Raw genomic sequence first — 21,597 nt, forward strand, 5'->3', positions numbered from 1 at the left:
ACTCGCCAGTAAATCTAACCTAAGTAACCAGCAAATTCATGTGTTCTAATGTTGTAAACACACTTAAAATGCAAAGCTTGGACACAAAATTTAACATAGCATTCTTTAAAATAATGCTGAGCGTGATAAATATATACGCAAATTGTGTTTTAAACTACATTTATGGATGCGAACCTCACATACTTTTCGCACCTGCAGCTAGAATTTGCTGCCGGAGCAGCTACGCTGACTACAAAATCATTCGATTTGCAGAGCGAAATTGTTAACTATATAATGAAACTGCTCTGGTAAAAGAAGAAAAAAAAAAGACTTTAAAAAATTACTAAACCCCAACTATCGTCAAGGAATTTTATAAAAAAAAACTGTCCATCTTGTTAAAATTCACTAAACAGTTAATACTATAACATTTCCCTTTGTTTTTTTGTGAAAAAGGTTTGCGCCATCCGCCACAGATGGCAGCACCATGGTTGTTACACATTTCCGTTCCTTGATGTCAGTCACCTTCACAAAATTACTCCCACTAAATGTTGTATACCGAGAGGCAAGATGTTACTCATACTGTTCACAAAAAAGTGATGTTTAGAAATAAACTATTAATATCTAGCAATGCAGGCATGTTCTAGCTTAAAAAAAGTGCTGCACAAGGAGATTTGAGTGATGAAAAATCTGTACCTCCCCTCAGTAGCCCTAACATATCTATATTTTTTTCATTACCTACATATTTTTTTTTTTAATTTTAACAAGAAAATAAATACTTTTACTAGCTAACTAACTGTAATATTACAGATGGGTGGTTCTACGTATTGTAATAACATTTTACATCACAACTTTCACCAAACACAGCACTATTTTACACATAATAGTTCAGAATATGACACTTAAATTTTTGTAAGGCACAAAAAGGAAAATGCCCTTGTCAATAAGTTATGAAAATGTCTTCAATATAAACACTTATAAACTTAAAATAAATAGCACTTAAGCCATCTTACACAGTCCTGACAAGGTAAATGGAAGCACTTCATTAACCTTCAAAGTTTTAGCTTAGATTTTCCTTACCTGACTATGCAAGCAGGCCTAAAAATTATACCTCCCACTTAGCCTAATATTTTGGTAAAAAAAAAAATTATAATTTAATTTAAAATTAAATTTTACAGCCTGCTAAAGTTTTCATTTAAACATTTTCCCTCAGAATTTAACATTAATTTTTATGGAATATTTGTAAAATATTTAATCATTAAGGACCCAGACAGTTAACTTGGATAAATACTATACCTGTGAACTCGTATTCCTTTGTATCAGCATTCGGCCGTCTCAGCTTGTCGTCTGCCGAGCTGTTTTCAATAAGTCTGCTCCCTGCTTTCTGCAACGCAGAGCTAGCACCACCCGAACTACCTGCGAATCTCTTCATCTCCCCCTCACTCCCTCTCCTACACACACTGCTACTTAGTCCCGACACTTTCCCGGTTCTACCTTCTGTCCTTTCCAGAGACTTCGTCCTTTTATTAAGCATGCTGTTTGGCGACAAATCACGACCGTGCAGTTTTGTACCGACACTGAAATCATTCTTGCCCGAAACACTACCACTGCGCCACTTGACGGTGTTATCATCTACACCGTGTCCACTCATCAGGGAAGATTGTTCTCGCTCTCTGTACTGAGAAATGTCCATATCGTAGGTCACCACTTTTTTCTTAGAATCTCGCCGTTTTGCTTTGTTGCTACCGACGGACATTTTGTGGCAACCGTCCGGCTCCGAAGGCGAGGCACCGTCCGGTCTCTTCGACAAGCCCGACTCGGTCCTTTTCAAACCACCTTCCAAGTGCCGCATCACTTTGAACTCGTGGTCACTCGCAAACTTCTTGGCTGATGCCGAAAAAGAGAACTTGCTTCGAGATGGAGGTAGACTGGAAGCCCCACCTTCGCGGATTCGAGATTTGAGAGGGACGTCATCGAGGTCGTGGTTGCGACGCTCTCCTTTACACTTTGTCCTCACTTTCAATACGTTGTCGCTCATGGCCGTCCGTTCCGCCACAGACACGAAAGGCGGCTCACTTTTTATTTCACTTTTCACTACCATTTTAGTCTTGTTTGTGGTGAGCGGGATGTTCGTCGGCACAAACGAACTACCGCTCGAACCTCCTACCACCGGTTTCTTGATCCTCATGATGGGCGACGGTAACGGAGAGTTTGATCGTTCCGTACACACGCCCCCGCTATCGCGAACTTTCATACGATTAATTTTTCCGGAGGATGAAGAAGAGCGCTTGGAAGGATACGGCTTATTGTCAAGCGAATCACCACTACCATAAACATCTTTGTTCGGCCACTTCCTACCAACTTTTCGCGAGCTCACAACTACCGCAGCATTACGCCCGCGAAGCGAAATGTGCAAAGGTGGAACCCTCGGCTCTTCGCCTGATGAACCAACCGTAGACCCAATGTTCGCACTACCCGTCTGGCCTCCTGCCGATCCCCCAAACAATCGCCCACTCGGTAAAACTCCTCTGTTGTCCACTTTCCTAGCAGTGGGTACATTCACAAACGAAACGTCGACTTTATACGCTGGTGTGATAGGTTCGTTCTTCTCCAACTTAAGCCGTAGCTTGATCTTTTCTCCAGGACCACCGGAGCTAGCCAACGGAGCTGGGCTATGCATGGATTCCCTTGTCATCTTCAGACGATGATGCCTGGTGGACGAGGATGCTTCACTAGCAGTGGACCGCACGGTTTCCTCAGAATCTGATTCATCCGAGGTGTCCACTCGTCGAGACACCATGCTGCTGACATCATCATCAGAGGACAGAGAGTTTGAACGCTCGTTGAACGATGAAGGTGAGCAAGAGAAGGGGTCTTCCTGAGTCGTCCCTGTGGTAGACCCCATCACCATATCTGGCTCACTGTCTGAACTGCTGTCGATAGGCATCGGCTCAAGGAGACCGGTAAGGGGATTGATGAGAAACTGACATTTCTTGCCCGCCGAAGTGAGAGGAGGGGAGGTGGGAAGCAAGCTGGTGACAGGTGGTGAGGGAGCAGGTGGGGGTTGAGACTCCGAAGAGTTCTCTTGACTAGTTTGTTGCTCTATCACTGCCATGGGGCCAGGTACTAACGTAGGGGCTTGCGGGGAGGGAGGGGTTGGTGTGGGGGTGGGTGGTGGCTGAGGCTGCTGCTGGAAGTGAGGCTGAAACACTCTCTGCTGCATGTGGTTCTGCTGCTGCTGCTGCTGTTGCTGTTGAGGTTGCTGCTGAGGCAGCTGCTGAGGCTGCTGTCCAAGCCTCGACCACGGCCCCTGATGCTGACTCCCTGCCGCTGAGATGTTCTGCACGGGCGTCTGAGCACCCGGCCTCGGCAGCATGCCAGCCTTACTCACGAGGTTAGGCACGAGCCTTGCGTCCGCCACGGGAGGTGCTCCAAACCTGGCGTAGTCTCCGCTGTTTGGAGAGTAAGGTACTTTGACTTGCTGATGCTGGATCATGGCGACATTCTGTGGCGTCCTCTGTTGCTGGAGATGGGCTCTCACCTGCAGCTGCTGCTGGCTCTGAACTCTCTGGTACGGAGGAGGCGTTGTTATCCTCTGCTGCACATTGGGGCTCTGCTGCGAGAAGGTCTGCTGATGGGACTGTGGGGAGGTGCCCCTGATCGCCACCATGTTCCCGTAGCCACTGGTAACTGGACCGGAGCTCGCGGGCCCTATCAGCAATCTGTCATGCTGGTTCACCATGGAACCGTGAGCCTGCTGCGATGATTGCTGCTGCACTCTCAATGAAGGTGCCACACCAGCTACAGCGTGCATGGCATCATGGTGCTTCCCTACGGCAGACGTGGGAATGCCTTGGCCGTGCTGAGGGAAATGGTGAGGTGACCGTCCAGCGATGTAAACAGGAGAAGCACGCTCTTGATCACCGTACAGCTTCGGCTGCATCTGAGAAGCATTTGGTGCCTGTGATGTATGCAGTCTCTGGTGAGAGGAAGGATGGGTGGAAATTTTCTGGAGTGGTGTCAAAACAACGGCTCCCGAGCTCGCTGAGGCGACTTGGGCAGACTGTAGATTTGGAGTGGGACACAATCTCAGGCTCGGGGATACATTCCTGTTTTCAAGAATCCCTGATTGTGGGTGGTGACTGGGGGAACTGCTCGACAAGGGGGGCGAAGGGGAAGCATGGAAACTAGGCGGAACCCCTGAAAGAGAAAAAGGGGGCGACTGATGCTGCTGAAGTTTTACGGGAGCTGGGGCATCGATCAGAGTTGGAGAGGTCGAAGGAGACAGCGACAGTGTGAGCCCATCTTCTGGCTTCCGCCTCATGGGTGGTTTCTTCAACTGCTGAATGCGAACCCTAGGCTTTTCCAGAGCACCGAGAGGGGGAGGCATCTTGCTCGAACTGGGAGTCGGCGCACCGTTGCCATCATTCTGTAATAAGTTGACGAGCAGTGGACTCGACAAAGCCACGTTCGCAGGATTCCCGACCGGGATCGCCAACGGCTGAGCTTGGGGACTAGGGGACTGCAAAGGATGCCTAAGAGTTGACGTAACTTGTTTATTGTAAGGCTGGCCACTAGGCAGAGGCTGTTTTGAAGGCTGTACTGGTTGTAAGGCATTAGTGTTATTATTATTACTATTAGTACTATTGTTACTTGAGCCAGGATATGGAGGAGGGGGAGGCGTAGCAAAATTATGGTTGAAAGATGAACCCGTGGTGGAGTTGTGCTGCGACTCTCGGTTCTGCATGGCGTGTGCAGCGTGAGTCATGCTGGCGAATGGGAAGGGGCCATGGTAATTGTGGTGCGGGGTCGGCCGTGGTGCCTGGGAGCTGCTCGATCCACTCGCTCCGCCCGGGGGCAGGGCCGGCGACGACGAGGAAGCAGCGTTCGGGAACGGGGGGATCGGGTCCCCGCCGGTGGGCGCAACGACGTTGGGGCTCCGGAACCGAGGCTGCTCCACGCCGGCGGCGAGGATCTTGGTGACATTGTGGACGAGGCCCAGAGCGGCGCTGCTCGCAGCGGGATCATCGGTGCTCTGCGACGGCGACGCCGAGCTCCTGGACGCGGGAGTCAAGGCCGACGTGCTCGCACCATCGTCCGCGGGAGCTGTTCTCAGCACTATTTCCTGTGATTCACTGCCAAATCTACCAGCTATCCTCAGCGAGATCACCTACAGAAAAAATAAAACATATTTCTTATTAGGCTACAATACAAAAAAAAAGCGTACAACCGTCACGAAGGTGGCGAGTCTCTCTCAATCACAATTACCTGGTCGCCCTCCACTTGCACCGAGAGGATTCCCAGCTGGGTCAGCGCCTGGTCACCTTCCTGGGCCAGCTGTCGCAGCCTCAGCGCAGCTTCTCGTGGGATGGTGAACGTCACTCTCACAGAGTTCCATGGTTCCACCTTCTGCACGCGGAGGCTCTCTCCTTTGCCTGCCGACGTCACAACCACATTCGTGCGGGAGCCATCTCCGACAGGATGTGTGACGACACAAGTTGGGAGACAAAAAAAACTCGCAACTTACATCAACACTGAAATTGATACTGTACTTGTTCACTAATCAAAACACTGATTATATAACTGCTGTTAAAAGTATAACAAACCATTTACTCAGCCATAAAGTACTACGTACATAAATATTTTAATTTATAAAAATATAAATTCAGAGAACCTTTCCACAACAGTAAAATTAAAAAAAAAAAAACCTCTATAGTCATACCTGTGCACAGCAAGGCACGCAGCTGTCCCACTATGTATTTGAAGCGCTCTTGAAACGCAGGATCTTTGAGGTCGCCCTGACACGTCACTACAGTCTCGACAACGTCTCCATCGCTATCCGCAGCCATCTCTGCAAGACACCAGGAACCCACCACCACTGTAGCACAGCTGCCAAACTTGTACCCACATACACTAGATGATAATAAACTGGACATCTACATGATGCAAACCTGGCATTGTCATGATAGTCCAAAAGATGACACAACATTGTGCAGTATTCTAATTATATTGGTAAAAATTTTTGATCTCAACATTATGTCAGAAAACCAAACTTTCTCTTCTCATTAAAAAAAAACATATATTTATTCTATCACTATGCAAATTTATGGTAATAAAAAACTTGTAGTTTAGAAGTGAAAAATGTTTGCCACCAGAACATAAAGTAAGTAACTTGGCTATTTATTTATAAAATAAATTGCTGTGCCCTATCTTTACAGGTAGGTTATGTGTCATATTTTCACCTTTATTTGATAGCACAGAGCTGTCTGGTATTGGCTTCTAGCGTATTTTTTGTAACTTACTAGGCATGGACCATAACAGTGTACTCTGTGAAAAACACTTTTATGTCATATTAATTTCAAATATAAGTGCCATTGTATGTCTTTTACGTACCAATTACACTCCCATACTCCCAGACCAGTTATCTTCCAATCACATTAAGATGTCACTTTTGGAAAACGTATCAATGAACTCTGAAAAGCAAACAGAACATCTATCCATTAGGACTGTACAAAAAAATCCTAAACAATAATTAAATACTACAACAATTTACAATTTTTTTTTCAATGTTTGTTTAGTATATTATACACATAGCCTAAGTGAAACATCTCAAAGCAATCTTACTGTAAATGATCACAACTAATCAGATCACGTCGTTATTGCTGGTCATTTAACTTGCTGAACGTCAGCTGTCAAGAAAGAGTCCAGAATGATATAAAGTGGGTTCAAGTAGGTATAACAGAACCTAATGCATCCCACTTGGGGAGCATTTTCTGGATGTTACTTGCAAGCTAAACATTAATTTTTGCTGCAATGGCCATGAGTGTGGCACACTTTGTAGCGAAAGGAAAGCCTTCAAGAATTCACAGCTCTTGTTAAACCCTGGTGACATTTGTTTAAATTTGTTGGTTAATAAATTAAGATACAATGTGATTATTTAAAAGTGTTTTTAATTGAATAGTTACCAAAAAATGAGATCCTTTACACAAATTCACATTCTTTATAGTTAGTTAGATCGGTTTTCACTGGAATGCCAATTTTTCAACAAAAAAAAGTTAGTCTTTCAGTTCTCGCTAGAGATGTGTACACATCTAACCTCGGTAAAGAACAAATTCATGTGTTCTCATGTTGCAAATACACTTATAATACGTAACCCCTCAAAAATTTTAACATAGAATTCTTTCAAAAAAATTATGCAGTGTTTTAATTTCTTTCACTGTGCAAACATTTATCAAAATGTAAACATTATGCTTGTAATAAAAATACATCATAGTTTTCTATGCACATAATGTCTGACATTTCAAAAGATTTCAGAACAACATTTTGTCAGTTTTCTAGTATTTTCCAGTTTTCCAGAGTAATTTTGTCAGTCACTCGGAGTAGTGCGAATCATATAGAGAAGTGGTTTGTCCCAAATGGGTGCTCATTGTGTAGCTTACAAAAACTAAAACAAAAAAATAACCAAAAAATAATCATAAACAGAAAACTAATTAATATTCAGCATCATTTTCCAATAATGTAAGGCCTAGATACGAGGTGAGATCAGGTCAATATTTTGCTTTGAAACAAAATCTTAACAGCTATTTAAGTCTTCTGCGTCATGTAACTTGTCTTAAAATAAGACAATTATCAAAATGTGTACCAATGGTCTATGTTATAATTTATTTAATGTAGCGACTAGAACCGAGCACATCACGTCTTTTTTCATTCCTGTAATTGGCCTCTCAGTGATGAAGTTATGTTTTGCGTCTTTCATTGACTGGGAGTTCATTAGAGAAACACTATTGAAGTCTGGAAAATAAATAAAATATTTGTCCATGGCCTATTCTAAGGAGCCATCCCAGCATCTGACTGAATTGATTGTAGGAAATCAATCACAGGAAAACAAAATCAGAATGGATGGACAAAGAATTGAGCCCAGGTTATTCCGAATGCGATTACTACCTACGTTTTACCATTGCACTATCTCACAAGGTCCGAGACACAAGTAACATTAGTTTGCGTTTATAAAGGATTGTGAAATGTCGCTAAATTGAATGAGTTAAATAGTTGTATCAATTTAAACTTACTACTCAAACATTTAAAGCAACAGAAGATTATTTTGTATCATAAAATAATGCAGTGTATTAATAAAAGATTTTTACTAATTTTATTTTTTAAAAATTAATGAAAAATAATATAATAAATAGCCCTTTTTTTCTCACATAAACTATCGGCAGTTCTTTTAAACTATGGACGGTTTCATAATTGTATAATGTTTTTTATCTTTGCAAGACCAGTTATTTTTAGGGGTAAAAAATTAAACTTATAACCCAAAATGTAACACATTTACTAAATCTTACCAAACTAAGATAATATAGTATAAATAACAGAATTCTTTTAATTGAATAATCAGCAAAACACCAAATCGACATATGAAAACCCACATCAGGCATTCAAAAATTCTCCATTTCATCCTTGTGGTTATTTTTTACATATGTACTCTGAATTTTGAAATTTTTTTACAACCAATCTTTAAAAACTCTAACCATTGGTCTTTAAAAACATAAAATTACATACTATTTATTTTCTGAAATTCTTTATATCTACTTATTTTTCTACTAATCTTAATTGAATACTTTACTTACAGCACTGAACTTTATCTTTGATAATTATTAATTATAAAGAAAAAATTAGTCAAGCATAAAAAATAACATTGATCATCATCTTCAAAAACATTCAAATAGTAAAAAAAAAATCAAGCAAAGACTATGATGCTTGGTTTCCATTGGTTTGATCAAGTGGCTACTGACTGACTGCAAATTACTAACTGTTAAGTGAAAATATGTTTAGTTCAAACATGGCATGGACTGTCTCAATTTGACTTAAGACTGAAACAGAAAATGATAAATGACATAGTTGGAGTACTCCGGTAGCAGATGACCTTCAACCAAAGTTACTGGAATTTGTTTAGGAAAAGACAGAACCAAATTAAAATTAAAAATAAGCATGTACACACACCTAATACTACAAATCCCAACAAATCTTAAACTAATCATTATTCACCTACCTTATACAAATCTAATGTTTAAATGTTTTTGGGCATCTCCTGAATAATATTGTGACTCAGCATAAATACACATTAAATTTGGATACTGGATGAAATAGGCAGGAAGTGTATCTGTGGAAAGAATAAATCAAGAATGAATATTTGTTTTGTTAGTTGTTACTTGACATAAGGTAGGTAATGTTAATTTAACGTTTGAAATGGAAAACATTCTGATAAAAACAACCAAAAAAAAATAATTAAAATACAAAATATCTTTTTTTAAAAATTGGATGCATAGTAAAATCTAATATACTTATGTATACTTTCCACATTTCATTCACAAGCGCATATAAAATCACAAACCTACCTATAAAAAAAAACCTTGTTTCTTTTCAACCTTACTTAGTAGCTATGATCACTAACTAGCACTTTGCACTCAAGAGGCAAAGGTCTTGGGTTCAATCACAATTTAAGCCTCTATGCAAAACTGTTATATGTCACACCGTATATTTTATATACACAAAATGAATATTGAATAAATACTTTTATAATAATTATATAACAACAGTGACAAAAGGTTTAAAATGGAAAATTTTTCTTAGAAAAATTCTGTGTTTCAGCTAAATAATTTCTGCCCGCCACAATTTGAAAAAAAAAAAAAGTGAACAAAGTATAAATATATATTTTTTCTACTGACTGTATAAAAAAACTCATTTTATGTTTGTTGTTTATAAATGTTATGATAAATAAAAATGTTTCCTCCCCCCAATTTTTATTTATTTATTGCATAAAGAAAGGCACTATATGTAACTAATCAAAAATTTAAACATATGTTTATTTTTATTATTTAAACTACCTAATGCCCTACATACATTGCAATGCCACATTAAATTATTTTAAATTTGTTTGAAGTATGTACACACAAACAAAGCATCTATCTATCTATCTATCTATCTATCTATCTATCTATCTATCTATCTATCTATCTATCTATCTCTCTCTCTACTATATTTCAAGAAAATAACAACAAACAAAAAAAATTTGTGTGGGTTGGTTCATTTATAGACATAAGCCCCTATTGTCCAGAACTATCCCAGAAATATCTAACCCAAGCATAGTGTCTATCTGAAATTTATAGTCATAACATTTAAACGACAGACAGTAAAACACAACTTTTTAGATTAATGACAATTTTTTTATGAATAAAATATAATCCTGTGGCCCTAAATTAGCTAACTGTATTAAGCATGCACAAAGCACTGTTTGATGCCAAGTCAAAAACTATTGAACATTAAAATACCTGCATTTATCCATTCTTTGCACATTTGTTAACGAGTTTTTGGGAATTCTTAATGAAATTTAAGGTCTTTTAAATGCCCTTACTTAATTTACAGTAAATTAAGGCATTTTTAAGGATATTAAGAAGGTGTACAAACCATGCAAAAGAATGAACTAAATACAAAATGCCAGTGACTTCATTCACACGGGGTAACTATTTGTAGCAGCATCACTTCTAACTTCAGGCATTCCATTAAATTACATACTGTGAGGTAATGAAGCCAAATTTTTAATGTTAAAAGGAAAAAAAAAAACAATTTTACAGCCAAAAATCTGATAAAGCCAAGATTACTTTTTTGGGTTATTATCTCCCCCCCCCCCCCCCCCAACCAAGGATCGAACACAGATTTTATACGGTATGCACAACCGTAAGCGGACTTTATTTCCCCTTTGGTTCTAGCCACATTGATTGACTGATTAAAATACATCTGCAATCAGGCTTTCGCCCGTTGGCAAAGAATCCTCCTCCTACTTCACTCTCCCATTCCTTCATCTCATCACGAGTTTGTTTACTCACCAGAAAGAAGAAAGAGTTAACCCCCCCCCCGTCACCTTGTGAAAGACCTTTCTCCATTAACAAGCATCCTGACTAATGGGCAACTGTATTTTAGTGTAAACATGACATCATTAGTGCCAGTTCACTACAATCCATTGCACATAACACCTCCAAATAAGAAAAAAAAAATGTTTGCAGCTTCAAGAAATAAGCTTCACTAAGCATTTGGGTTAAGATATAATAGAAACTGAATGCAAGGGTTGGCCAAGGAAACATTAAAAATCCAGTTGAACTTAATGTCACTCTGACTTCAGTTCTTTTCCCTGACAGCTTCCTGTCACATCTAACATTTTCCAGTTCCTATCACAAACACATTTAAATGTTTTCCTACACAAACACTTTATTTCCATCTACACTGCATAAATATATAATACTGCCAGTCCAAAAAAATAAAACCATCTAGTTTTATTATTTTATCAAACTTTGTTAAATACAGTATTTATTTTTTTATATTTTAACTTCAGTTTGGTGCAGTTTAGGCATTTACACCTCTCTTGCACTGAACAATGAAACATACACAACATATGATAAGTTATAACTAGGAATCACACATAAAATGACGTACTAACAAATTACAAAATTTTTAATATTTAGTAAATTATTTTAAATAATTAGGTATATATTTTTTGAGTAAGTTTTCTTTATGGTTAAATTTTAAAAGAAAATTGTATCACATCCCACAGAATAGTGGTATTTTATAACTTAGACATTTATACACAGAAATTGGCTTGAGAAAAAATAATTGAACTATTTATATTTTGGTTTTTATTTAGTTGTGTTTACTTTGTTCAAAAGTCAATTATTCGAATAATCTGGCAAAGAAGTCATAAATACATGAAACAATCATGTAAAGTTTGTATGAATAAAAAAAAAAAAAACCTTACAAAAACATGTTTACAAATCATGTCCAAAATCAAATATAGACTACTTGGAAACACAATATCTGCCACTTTTGTGTGTGTGAGACATGTCTGGCTATAATAGGGAGGATATAAATTATTGTAGCTTACTAAGGATTAAAAAACAAACCTTCCAAAATAATCTCTCTGTAACCTTATGTAGCTGGCTCACTATAATTAAGTTATTCTATTTTAGCACTTTTTTTTTTAAAATCCACCCCCACGGACCATCCTCCTGGCTACGTCCTGTACCAACACAAGGAATCACCCCAGCATTTGAACCCATGTCCTTGAGAATGAATCCAGTGCCTTACCACTGTACCAACTTGCTTCAGTAGTTCACTGGCAGAAAAAAAAAAAAAAAAAACCAGGGTGTCCCCACAATTCTGCAATAATATTTCCCTGACAAATATACATATATAATCAAATCACCTCTTTTGCAATATTCTGAAAGAAACAAAGAAAATCCAGGCACTACCATCCCCATAGTTGGCCTACTTCTCTCTTCACTTATTTTATTTCGAAAACAACCTTGCATGTGCAATTTAATACTGCACTAAAAAAAAATTTGAAAATTTTTTCTTACACATTTCCCCTTCAAATTAATATCACTGGGGAGTTCCATGACTTTTCAAAGATTTTAAGTAATTTCCCTGACTCCCTCAACACTTCCAACTTCCCTGACTGTTCAGAATGTGGAAATCCTGTAAACACACATCTGCCTACAGTAGAATGACCTCTGTCAACAAACATTGGTAGAAAAAGGGGGGGCGGGGGGGGGGGGAAGTTTTTAAAAAATATTAAATCATCTTTTAGAAAAAATTTAGTCCAATGCATTTGGAAACAAAAATTATATTTTTTCCTTGTCACTGCAAAAGATCAAAACCTGCCTTACAATTGACATTATATGGACAAATTAGGTCTAAATAGAATACAATATTAAATGAACATCATAATTTCATTCAAAATGTATACAAATACACAATCCATAAACATTATAGGTATCCTATTGTATGAAATTGGTTACAATTTTTTTTCCCCACAGTGCTTATAACATATTAAGAATGAAGTTAACATTTCTCATAAAAACATTTTTTATCTTGTTACTTTACAGAAGATATTAGTATATAAGGAAAATGTTTTCAGTGAAGACATTGCTATACAGTTAACTCCGGAATACTCCATAGATTGGCATGCATTCCCAAAAGGGTATGTCAGTTTAAACCTTGGTTTAAACCCAACAATTTTTTTTTAATAATGTATTTTTAATAGAATATCTTAATTTTTTAAATTTCACTCTTAAAATAAAAGTATGCTCCTTAATGTTTGTGATTTACAGGAATAACAAATTATATACTAGTCAAGATCTTTATCATTTAAATTATCTGAAATAAGTTGTAAATTATACCCAGCTAAATACTACTCTAGAATTATTAAAAATATTAAATGGTTAGTTGCTATTCTGTGGGGAATCCCTTACTGTACAGTAAAACCCATATTCTTTGGGAAACACCCATACTATGGAGAATCCTCTTCCTGTGATTAGTCCCAGTCAGATGTTCTTTGATGTTATAATTTTTCTGGTTCAACAGGAGTGAACTTCCCCCCCCCCCCCCCCCCCCAAACTTGATTCCCTGTAATCACCGGTAGGAAGCAATGTTTCACTTCAAGATGTGAGGCTAGCTAGGTTGACGACTCCCACAAAGGTCAGGTTAGCAGTGACCTCTGATAGTAAGTTTAGGTTAATACAGTACCAGTAGTTCCCTATGAATAGATTCAAATGATTAGGTCTGGTCAGAAGGCTTATAATAATAATTTGTACAATTTTATATAGTTTAAAGGGCTATTTAGCTAATTTTGTGGTTAAATGTAATTAGCTTATTTTCGGTAATTCTCTTTTCAAAACCAAATAACAAAAATTTCAAAATTTTACTTGATATGCTTTTAAACCATTCTATAAAAGGGTTTTGTGATACTTTATAGCTGGGTTGCCAAATTCCCTTAATGTTTACGGGCTGCTTATGGCTCATGTAAGGGCTGCCCAGCATAATGATTGTTTTCCAGTGGTTAAGTAACTCCTAGCAATCTTAAGCAGAGCTTAATTTACACAGCTGAAATTAAGCCCCTAAATTCTTAATAAGTCCGAGATTTTGCATGAAGAAATTTGTTGTCTGTGGGGTTATGCTACACACTGAATATTATTTAGAATTCCCTTCCCACAGATTACAACATTTTTACTAATTGTAATTTATTTTTAAATTATAATCTAGTATATTATAACTGAGTATAACACTTTCTGAACATAAGCTTATTTCGAGGTTAGTTTTCTTTAGTAAACATCTTATGGTGCTAAACAGTATACTATAATATTCCTGAGATTTTTATAAAGCAAAATAATCACTTAACAGTTCAAGAAAAATTAAAACACTACCTGACACTTCAAAAACAATTTATGCAATAGGTAATTCCAATAAAGGAAATACTTTTGATAGTAATTACTGCCAATATGACTCGCTGAGCATACAAGTACTAAACATTACCAGCTGAATTTTTTTTAAATTTTGTGTAGTTTCTATTTTCCTAATTGTTTCATGTATGTGTAGGAAATTAATTTATATTGATCTCTTAGTCTGATGCTATCACTTTCTTCTGTGCGTGAATTTTGTATGATGTTTGTGTACTATTGTAACTTAAGATACTTTTTTGGTAAATATTTACAATCGCGGTAGATGCCAAAAAAAAAATGCTAAAAATCCTAAAATACTTTTATTCTATGCTCTTTCACTTCCTCTTTTCAAATCAACCGGCGGAGATAAGAAATTCCAAATACTTTAGGAGATATCGAATTTTTTAATTTCATGATATGTAGAGTCGTGGTAGATGCCAAAAAAATGTAAAAAATCCTAAAATACCTTTATCATATGCTCTTCAACTTCCTCTTTTCATTAAAAGCGGCGGAGATAAGAAATTCCAAATACTTTAGGAGATATCGAATTTTTTAATTTTGCAATACAAGACCTGTGGAACCATTCGAGCGGCGCCATTTTTGTTATTTTGCCGTGTGTTCGTGAATACGTGAATCGTGAATGCGTAATTAATAAAATGGTTGATTAGGTCAGGTCAGTTACATTATTAATACTTTCAAACTTAGCCGACATTAAAAATTATTTTGTGAATTAATTTTAATGGATGTTTAGTTTTAAAATATTTATAATGTAACTGACCTGACCAAACAAACCCGGACAGAGGGTGAACAGTAAACTAAAATGGTCGATTAGGTCAGGTCAGTTACATTATAAATACTTTAAAACTAAGGTGATATTAAAAATAATGTGAATTAATTTTAATTATTCTTTAGTTTTAAATTATTTATAATGTAACTGACCTTACCTAACAAACCCGTAGCAAAGGATGTACAGTAACAACTCACGTAAATTTTTTTGTTACTTATTACTTGCGCAACAATATCAAAATAACAAATAAGACTTTAAAATTAGAAACGTTAAAAACTCACGTAAGTTGGAGGCGGTAATTAAACACCGTTTTAAACAATAATTGAACTAAATAATCACGTATTAGTTCATTTGAATTCTGGCCTATCACGAACAATCACGTGACATCATTATCCAATAAAAAAATAGATACTCGTACGTAAACAAGAAACAATGGTACACGCACGCCACAGGAATGCGCTGGTTTTGTGCTGAAATTTAAAAATTTGATATCTCCTAAAGTATTTGGAATTTCTAATCTCCGCCGCTTTTAATGAAAAGAGGAAGTTGAAGAGCATATAATAAAGGTATTTTCAGATGTTTAGCATTTTTTTTGGCATATACCGCGACTCTACATATGATGAAATTAAACAATTCGATATCTCCTAAAGTATTTGGAATTTCTTACCTCCGCCGGTTGTTTTGAAAAGAGGAAGTGAAAGGGCACAGAATAAAAGTATTTTCAGATTTTTAGCATTTTTTTTGGCATCTACCGCAATTGTAAATATTTACCACTTTTTTTGCTTGTTCTACGTTTTTGAGTTAATTATGTTCATACAAGATAAATGGAATACAAACAAATGAATAACCAAAAATTAGGGATAAATTAGTCCAAAAAGTGAAGTATGGTACAGGTAGGCCTATCAAAAGATACAAATATGAGGCAAAAATGTGTACTGTTATACTAACCTTCAACAAAAACATTTTCTGTCATGCAAAATCATCATCATCATAGGGAGTCTGCAAACAGTACAGCTACTCCACATCAGAGTAGATGTCTTTAAAAGATCTGGGTAAATTTTTTCACCTGAACTTGGTCTGCTAACAGTTCGAGATGAATTTTCTCATTGGAATATGCTACTTTTCCATTACATTTTAACTTATCGTAAAGTTTCTTTAAAAAATTGAATAGAGCACAGAACAGAGGCCACTATATAAAAATTTAATGCCACCTTTTCCCATGCTCCATCCCATTTCTTTACTTTGTACAGCATCCATCCTCTTATTTTCTACTAGAGTTTTGCACCTCTCAACTAAACTCAGGACCTTCACTTTATCGCCTGGAGAAATATTGAGCATCATATTCTTTTTGATTTTGACATTTTCATAATTAACTCTCACGTTAAAATTACACAACTTTCCTGAAAGTGTAAATACAAAAGCAACACCAAAATACCAAAAAAAATAAACTCTCAATTTTTTTTACTTATTAAGAATGTTTGATTAGCTAGTATATATCAAGTGACAATTCATCCGAAGTACCTTCCTTGTGAGGGTATTTTTAGGACAGTGAAAACCGCAGTTAAAGTAGTTTATTTTTTTAACAAGTGGTTAGGTTAGGTACATTAAAAAAAAGCTTAAAAATGTGAAAACCGTTGGTAAAGTAAGCTACATTAAAATACTATAAATAAATAGTGACAATGGTTGGTTAGCTAAAGTTAACTACACTATAGATTGGCATTCCTAACCAACTGTTCAAACAATTTTACAGTATTTTTTAATGTAGTTTGCCTTAAACAACCATTCATACCATTTTAAATTATTATGAATTTTAAAGGTAATTAACATAAACCACTGTCCACAATATTTTAATGTAGCTAACCTGATCCATCTGACCATTTTCATGATATCACAGTATTTGTAATACCTAAACCTACTCTAACCACTTAAACTACTTTTAGTTATAAATTACAATGCCCTCAAATCCCCCCAAAAAATGCAACTGATACTTTCTTAACACAAACAATTGTACAGTATTTTTTAATGTAGTTTACCTTAAACAACCATTCATACCATTTTAAATTATTATGAATTTTAAAGGTAATTAAGGTGAATAAACATAAATTCCCTTCTGTTCAGCTAATTCAATTATATGACTATCGTGGAGTAGAAGCCGTATGGATTAATATTAAAATTGCTTTTAATAAGTACTTAACATTGAGTAATATTTATCTTCCTCCAACTACATCACATAATCTATTCACATTGTATTTTGAAGCTCTTGAACAAAAACTCGTTAATTCTCATGATAATGTGATTATCTTAGGTGACTTCAATGTACCTGGGATAGATTGGAAAGGTAATCACTATTTCAATATTGCTCGTGCACATGTCAGATCCAAGGCTCAGTGCCTACTTGATTTAATATCTAATTTGGATTTAATTCAGCACAACCTAATACAATCTTCCAATAACCTTCTAGATCTTTGTCTTTCTAATCTATCCCATTGTGTGGTTGAAAAAGCTGTTGAATCTCTGGTCAAAGAGGATATCTATCATCCTACCCTACTTATTAAACTACTTATTGAGGCGACCTCACACAATTTTACTCCAGATTCTATTTTCAGAAACTACAAAGCTGGTGATTACTTAAGCCTATATAACTCTCTAAAAACCCACAATTGGGATGAATATTATAACACCTCTGATGTAGATGCTCTTGTAGATCAACTTACATCTTGTATCTGTGATAAAATCAATACTCACATTCCATTATCCACACATAAGGCCTCTAAACATCCTTATTGGTTCTCTGGTGATTTAATTCATGCCTTAAAATCTAAAAAACACTTTCATAAACTCTATAAAAGAAACAATAATACTCAGTATTACCTTCTTTTCTCTAAATATAGAGCACTAGTTAAAAATCTTATTAAGCGTGATAAAACTAATTGGAATCGTAGTATCAATAATAAGGTTAAGAATAACCCTAAAAAATTCTGGAGATATGTCAATGTTATGAAAAATGGTTATAGTAAACCTCATTCTCTTAATGTCAATGGTGATATCTGCAATTATCCATCTAATGTCTTTGCTAAGTACTTTGCTAGTGTATATGTACCATCCACCAACCACCCTCGTATCATTGATCCCGATATTATTCACGATTCAATTCCTCTATCATTCTTATCAGAAAGCCAGGTCTTATGGGGAATTAAATCATTAAAACCAACTATGTCTACTGGTCCTGACGGTATACTAAATTTCATTATTAAAGGCTGCTCTTTTATTCTAATGCCTCTATTGTTGCATCTATATAATACAAGTCTAAAATCACAAGTATTTCCCACTAAATGGAAAATAGCTAAGGTTATTCCCATACATAAAAAGGGTAGTAAACTCAGTGTATTTAATTATAGGCCTATATCATTATTAAATGGCTTTACTAAAATCTTTGAAAAAATAATATTTAAACATATTAACTTCCCAATAAACAACAGATTAGCTCCTAATCAGCATGGCTTTAGAAATAGTATGACAACTTCTACTAATCTTCTCTCATTTATTAATCCTATATACAATAAAGTTACAACAAGGGGCCAGGTTGATGCATGTTATTTTGATCTGGCTAAAGCCTTTGATACTGTCAATCACTCCATTTTACTAGCTAAACTTTCTAACTTCGGTCTCTGTAATAATTATATAACCTGGTTTACTAATTACCTTAAAGATAGATGTTTCTTTGTTTCACTTAATAAAAATACTTCTACTTTATATCATGCTACTTCTGGTGTGCCTCAAGGGGGTACTTTATCTCCCTTATTATTCAATATTTATATCAATGATATTTTTAAAGTTCTTCATCATACTACTGGTTTTCTGTTTGCTGACGATCTTAAAATATCCAGAGAAATTTCCTCCTTAAATGACTGCTTCTTCAATCTGATATTACTGAAATTGATAATTGGTGTAAAATGAATTTAGTTTCACTTAACAAAGATAAAACAAAAATTATTTCTTTCACAAGGAAAATTAATCCAGTTAAATATGATTATTTTCTTGACAACTCAAAAATTTCTATATCTCTTAGTATAAAAGATCTTGGTGTTATTCTTGACTCCAAACTATTCTTTCATCAACATGTTAATTCTTTAGTATCCTTTTCCCGTAGAACCTTATATTTAATAAATTATATAACTTACTATGCATCTAATATTGAATCCATTCTTACTCTTTATTTGTCCTTAGTAAGAAGTAAACTCGAATATTGCTCAGTTATCTGGAACAGTATTAACACCACCGATAGTGACAAAATTGAATCTATACAAAATAAATTTTTCAAAATAATTAGTTCTAGACACCATCAATTACCCAAATTAGAATCTCTTTCAAATCGTCGCATCCATCTGGATGCCCTGTTTGTGTTTAAGTGCTATAGTTCAAAAATTAATTGCTTATACTTACTTGATAACTCTGGTATTCGAGTCCCGCAGTTCAAAAGCCGCCTTTGATCCCTATTATGTTCCTTACACAATAATAATGATTTAATTTACAGACTTATCTCAAATTTCAATAAATATGAAAATTTTATTAAAAACTTTAAATTTTAATTTTTTATGATTACCCTAATATCTTGAGAAATTTTATAATCCTGTTTATTCTTCCCATTCTAGATCATTTAGTTAAGATTATCTCAGTTGCTGTTTTTTTTTATTATTGTGTCGTCTTTTATTATCCTGTGTATGTTGTATTTATTCGCTTGTATGTGTCGTCTTTTATTATCCTGTGTATGTTGTATTTATTCGCTTGTATGTGTCGTCTTTTATTATCCTGTTTATGTTGTATTTATTCGCTTGTATGTGTCGTGTTTTTATTACTTGTTCTGTGCACACCTCCAAAGCTTCGGCTGTTGGTGTGCACGTCACAAATCTAATAAATAAATAAATAAATAAATAAACATAAACCACTGCCCACAATATTTTAATGTAGCTAACCTGATCCATCTGACCATTTTCATGATATCACAGTATTTGTAATACCTAAACCTACTCTAACCACTTAAACTACTTTTAGTTATAAATTACAATGCCCTCAAATCCCCCAAAAAAATGCAACTGATACTTTCTTAACACCAAGTAATGTAATGTAATTGATGCTACACACAGTAATGCAAAATAATTTATGAACAATCAACATAGACCTTCATGAATACTTAATTTAACCATTCAACCTGGTGAATACAAACCCCCATTTCAACAACATTGAATTTGGTTTAAAACATTAACTCAACAACATGCGGACCAAAACGCTAAATATGCATTAGGACACCTTTAATACAAGAAAAAATCTACAATGCGGGAGAAACGTCCTTACCTAAATTTATTATTAAACCATTTATTAATTTTTAATACTTAATAAAATTATTTTTAATAAAACACTGCAAGAAAAATTAAAATTCACATTGATAATCCATTAGTTACAAAGATAATTTTCAACCAAATGGCGAATAATGATTTCAAACTTTTACAAAATGTCAACATATACTATCAGTCCCTTCCAAATAAACATCTCCTAACTGAAAGCACGGATATAAACAAACATTTCAATAAAAATAAAATACTAACTGAAAAGAAGCGCGGTAAAAAACAGTAAAGTAGCTGGAAACTTGGTCGAAAATCAACATTAAAATAAACAGAACACCCTAACCTATTCTACAAGCAATGTTGCCTTGCGCCAGGCAAAAACAGGTCAATCGCAACGACATTAAAAATATGAACATTTACTCATGAAATACGTTTAACACGCATAAGCAATAACTGCCCGGGCACATAAATCGGTGAAACACAAAATAATTAGGTCGGAGATATATTACAAATCGTAAAAATACAGAACAAACAGGACATGAGTCCGACGACCACCATTTTGTGACATGGGGGAGTGGAAATACGCTCCGCAGCATGCTCTCAAGTTACGTCAAATTGATGTAAAACACTCGATGAAATTTGCCTCACACAACAAAAATAAACACACAAAACATCACTTCGTTGAATTTAAGTACAAAAACAACGTCCTCCTGGTACATTACATTGCATATCGTTCCCAAATTATACTCCGTATTTCCCAAAACTGTTTCTATAAGGACGAAAAACTTCAATCAACCCGCTTTCAATGCACCACATACGGCTTCAAAAGACACGTTACCTACCTTGCGGATAATCAATTAGATTTCACGTTATTCCAATTTGAAGAATTCATTCGTAATTTATCACATCTTACCTAAAAACGCTGAAAAATAGGGCATTATGTGGACGAAGTCATAACGCCATAGAACAATAACAAGAGCGGCCATTTGCAATGCCCGAAACTGACATGCGCAAATCAATCAGTGGAATTGTGGGTAGACTTCCCGCCGTTGAGCAAATTGAAATACAGATATACAGAAAAGGAATGAAAATCATGTTAAATCCAATAGATTTTAAATTTACATTTAAATAATATTTAAGCCGTTCAATACACTTATTAAAATAATAATATTTGGTATGTTTTTCAGGACACAAAATCAAGGACTACATATATTTTTAATTGGTT

The 21,597-nt window shown here is 35.7% G+C and overlaps 1 protein-coding gene across 7 annotated transcripts in view; it reads right to left on the reverse strand.

The window, feature by feature from the left end:
- The window catches only part of LOC134539723 (uncharacterized), a 38,565-nt gene extending 17,188 nt beyond the window's left edge, over positions 1 to 21,377 (reverse strand). Inside the window, exons 1-7 of one of the 7 annotated variants that reach the window (XM_063381966.1) lie at positions 21,215 to 21,358; positions 19,212 to 19,288; positions 9,026 to 9,136; positions 6,370 to 6,449; positions 5,699 to 5,827; positions 5,245 to 5,411; positions 1,273 to 5,146 (exon numbers count right to left, since the gene is read on the reverse strand). In XM_063381966.1, coding sequence (XP_063238036.1) covers positions 1,273 to 5,146; positions 5,245 to 5,411; positions 5,699 to 5,825 — 4,168 coding nt within the window. In that variant the 5' untranslated portion in view covers positions 5,826 to 5,827; positions 6,370 to 6,449; positions 9,026 to 9,136; positions 19,212 to 19,288; positions 21,215 to 21,358. Of the gene's footprint in view, positions 1 to 1,272; positions 5,147 to 5,244; positions 5,412 to 5,698; positions 5,828 to 6,369; positions 6,450 to 9,025; positions 9,137 to 19,211 lie in introns of all 7 variants that reach the window. The other 6 variants (XM_063381971.1, XM_063381968.1, XM_063381970.1 and 3 more) reach the window with 6 other exon arrangements.
- Positions 21,378 to 21,597: the final 220 nt, after the last annotated feature.

Source organism: Bacillus rossius, chromosome 15 (assembly GCF_032445375.1).
Source record: "Bacillus rossius redtenbacheri isolate Brsri chromosome 15, Brsri_v3, whole genome shotgun sequence".
NCBI lineage: Eukaryota > Metazoa > Arthropoda > Insecta > Phasmatodea > Bacillidae > Bacillus > Bacillus rossius.